This window comes from Lactuca saligna, chromosome 5 (genome assembly GCF_052625555.1).
Source record: "Lactuca saligna cultivar CGN05327 chromosome 5, ASM5262555v1, whole genome shotgun sequence".
Classification (NCBI taxonomy): Eukaryota; Viridiplantae; Streptophyta; class Magnoliopsida; order Asterales; family Asteraceae; genus Lactuca; species Lactuca saligna.
The window spans coordinates 40,905,190-40,909,040 of NC_136421.1; the positions used below are offsets into that span (position 1 = coordinate 40,905,190).

General features: G+C 34.4%; 1 protein-coding gene across 1 annotated transcript; it reads left to right on the forward strand.

Annotated features, from left to right (window-relative positions):
• The first annotated feature begins 1,085 nt into the window (after positions 1-1,085).
• On the forward strand, positions 1,086-3,503 carry LOC145048829 (putative UDP-arabinopyranose mutase 2). The gene is made up of 4 exons (XM_078997447.1): positions 1,086-1,529; positions 2,213-2,463; positions 2,718-2,886; positions 3,002-3,503. Exons 1-4 carry the CDS (start codon positions 1,209-1,211, stop codon positions 3,329-3,331), a joined length of 1,071 nt encoding a protein of 356 aa, XP_078853573.1. The 5' UTR covers positions 1,086-1,208; the 3' UTR covers positions 3,332-3,503.
• The last annotated feature ends 348 nt before the right edge of the window (positions 3,504-3,851 follow it).

The window sequence follows — 3,851 nt, forward strand, 5'->3', positions numbered from 1 at the left end:
TTGAAAAAGTTGATGATGGACCAAAAATATCAAAATGTACAAAATTAAGGAGGGACTAAAAGTGGCAATGTATTGAAAATTTTGTGGCAAAAATTTAAAAAAATTAAAGAAGAACCAAAATCAAAATTCTATTTCAAAAACCCAAATTGATTAAACTATACTATTCCTTAAGCTGCTTTAATATATATATATATATATATATATATATATATGAAGTAGTTCAAATGAGAACCAAAAAAAATTAAGAACCGTAAGAATCTCTAACTTTAGATGTTTATAAAGGGTTTAGGGTAACCCTAAACCCTAAACCTTAAACCCTAAACCCTAAACTCTAAATCCTAAACCTTAAACCCTTTATAAACACTCTAAACCCTAAACCCTAAACCCTTTATAAACACCCTAAACCCTAAACCCTTTATAAACATCTAAAATTAAAAAATCTTATGGTTCTTAACCTTTTTTGGTTCTCATTTGAGCATTTACCTTTCTTTCTCTCTCTCTCTCTCTCTCTCTCTCTCTATATATATATATATATATATATATATATATATATATATATATATATATATATATATATATATATATATATATTAACTAGAAAAGTTTTAATTTAATTTGATAAAAGCTATCACATACTAATTTTCTATATGCATGCCGAAAGACCTCCTTGGCCACCCATGTATTTAACATCTAGTGTATGTAATTGTGTTGATATATTGGTATATAACTAATAGAATATTAGAATCCTTATAATAATATTTCATCACCTAGTTTATGTATTTTTGTTGGAATGTTCGACTATAGCAAGAACTCCCGAATCTAAAACCGTTTGGCCTTTCAGTTTAGTTTCAAAAAAGAATTCTTATGCATCATATGTAGTTTGTTATGCATGCTTTATTAGAATTAAAAAAAAAAAAAAAAACAAAAAAAACCGAACATTGCATACAACTTACATTATAATCGTTACCCTTTTAGCAAAATACAAATATAAAACAACGTGCAAATCATAATGCCTAAGGTACAACTATTTGTCGACTACTTTTTTTCTTCCAATTTTACTTGGTTGAATCTCCCCTACATTTTCTCCTTCATCAAAAAGTCCAAAGTCCAAACACAAATCTTCCTCTACTTATACCCTTCTTCCTCTACGTTTCTTCCCACAAACAACCCTTCATCGATCTCATCTTCCTCTTTCTCTATCAACGAGAATGGCTTCCTCTGTAACCCCCACCCCCTTGTTGAAAGATGAACTCGATATCGTTATACCCACAATCAGAAACCTCGATTTCCTCGAGATGTGGAGGCCATTTTTCCAACCCTACCATTTGATTATCGTACAAGATGGTGATCCTTCAAAAGTCATCAAAGTACCTGAAGGTTTCGATTATGAACTCTACAATCGTAATGACATCAACAGAATTCTGGGACCTAAGGCTTCTTGCATATCCTTCAAGGATTCTGCTTGTCGTTGCTTTGGTTATATGGTCTCCAAGAAGAAGTATATCTTCACCATTGACGATGATTGCTTTGTAAGTCACATTTTGTCCCCCATTTTCGTTATATTGCTTTCATGTTCTTGATGTGTTTTAGTTTTAAATTTCTAATTGCGTAAAGTTCAATTTTTATGTTTAAGTTTGATCAATTCGGGGAATTTAACTAGTTTTAGGGTTTAAGATCGAAATAAATTCCACAAGATCCAGTTTTTTTGTTTAGATTCGTTCAATTTTGTGTTCAAAATTTGAACGAAACTTGAAAATTGTTTGATTATATCTGGGCTCGATAGAATTTTGGGCGATCTAGGGTTTTAAGAAAGTCTTTTAGGGTTTTGACCGCAGATCTACTTTTTTCTGTTTCAGATTTTGCTTTATATGCAATCAATTGTGTTTGTGACGTCCCGATTGATTGAGAAACCCCTGATTATGCCATGATTTCCATGTTAAGTAACAGTTGTGATGGATCTTTATTTGTACTAAATTGGAACTTTGCTCTTTTCACTAGCGATTTTGTCCGTTCCTAAGTTTGATCTATGTTCTTAGCTATGTATGCATGTATTTGTATGTACGTATGTAATGCCATGGTGGATCATCTTGTATAAACATGCATGATGCTTACAACATATAAAAAGGGTAATTTAGACATATGATTTTTGACCTTATTGTGCTCCAAAGGAATGTTAGTAATATACATTGTTTTATTGATGTTGATTCAATAGGTTGCTAAAGATCCATCAGGAAATGACATCAATGCCCTTGAACAACACATCAAGAACCTATTATCTCCATCAACTCCATTTTTCTTCAACACCCTCTACGATCCATACAGGGAAGGTGCCGATTTCGTCCGCGGATATCCATTTAGTCTTCGTGAGGGTGTCTCAACCGCCGTTTCTCACGGCCTCTGGCTCAACATACCGGATTATGATGCCCCCACTCAACTCGTCAAGCCTCGTGAAAGGAACACTAGGTGTGTTGTGTGTCTCCCTTTTTGTCTTTTTTCCACAATCTCGATCTGTTCCATAAAACAGGTCATCCATTGCAGGCCCTACATCATGCAGGGCCGTTTCTGGATGACCTCTTGGAACAGACCGTCCATCCATGGGCTAGACTTGGCTAGACTTTATATCCAGTCTAACCCATTGGTAGACAGTCTTAGTCTTTTACTATTTTTCAGTAACAATATTTTTTAAAGTCTAATCCTTTGTGGTTACATTTTAATAGATTCGTGGACGCGGTTATGACCATACCAAAGGGAACCCTCTTCCCCATGTGCGGAATGAATCTTGCTTTTGACCGTGAGCTTATCGGTCCGGCAATGTACTTTGGTCTCATGGGTGACGGTCAACCAATCGGGCGCTACGACGACATGTGGGCTGGTTGGTGCATCAAGGTAAATAAATGATGTTTCAAAAATATTTTTTTTATCCTGTATTCAGTCGTTCTTTCTGTATTAAGTAAAAGAAAAAAACAATACCAACGTTTCAAATTTGATGAAACCCGTATAGGTGATCTGCGACCACCTAGGGTTAGGTGTGAAGACAGGGTTGCCATACATATGGCACAGCAAGGCTAGCAACCCGTTTGTGAACTTGAAGAAGGAATACAAAGGAATCTATTGGCAAGAGGAGTTGATCCCATTTTTCCAAGCTGCCACTCTGCCAAAAGAGTGCACCACAGTTCAGAGTTGCTACAAGGAGCTTTCAAAACAGGTGAAGGCTAAACTTGGGAAGATTGATGACTATTTCAACAAGTTAGCTGATGCTATGCTCACATGGATTGAAGCATGGGATGAGCTCAATCCTTCTACTTCTCAGAAGCTTTCTAATGGGAAATAGAGACCAATTTCAAGTTTAGTTTAAGTGTTTAACTAGTATTGATTTTTCACTTATACAAGATATTATTATGAGGCTTTTCCTTTTTTTATTTTTTTGCGGTATGGATTATTATTGATTATGGAGGATGTTAGGTTTGTTTCCCTCTTTTATAACATAGTATTTTTTATTGTTATTGATTTGCGTTATTGATTAAGATTTTTGATTGAAACATTTCAAGACGCCGATGCCAACGCCAACGACAAAACCCATATACCGAACGGTGCTTTTCACTTTTCAAAGAATATAATCTTGGAAATTTAATTCGGAAGGGCTATTCACCAATCCAAATATCACTCTAGAACTTGGTCAAAGATCTTGAAAAATTCCTTTTATCATTTGGAAAGTGATCGATTTAATGATATTAGACCAAAAAAAATAAATTCCTTTTATCATTTGGAAAATGGAAAGTGATCGATTTGATGATATTAGACCAAAAAAATTCGTTTTATCATTTGGAAAATGGAAAGTGATCGATTTAATG

Coding starts and splice junctions, on each gene's coding strand:
- LOC145048829 (XM_078997447.1), top strand. CDS start 1,209: ATGGCTTCCTCTGTAACCCCCACCCCCTTGTTGAAAGATGAACTCGAT. Junction 1,530..2,212: donor CCATTGACGATGATTGCTTT/GTAAGTCACATT, acceptor TTGATTCAATAG/GTTGCTAAAGATCCATCAGG. Junction 2,464..2,717: donor CCTCGTGAAAGGAACACTAG/GTGTGTTGTGTG, acceptor ACATTTTAATAG/ATTCGTGGACGCGGTTATGA.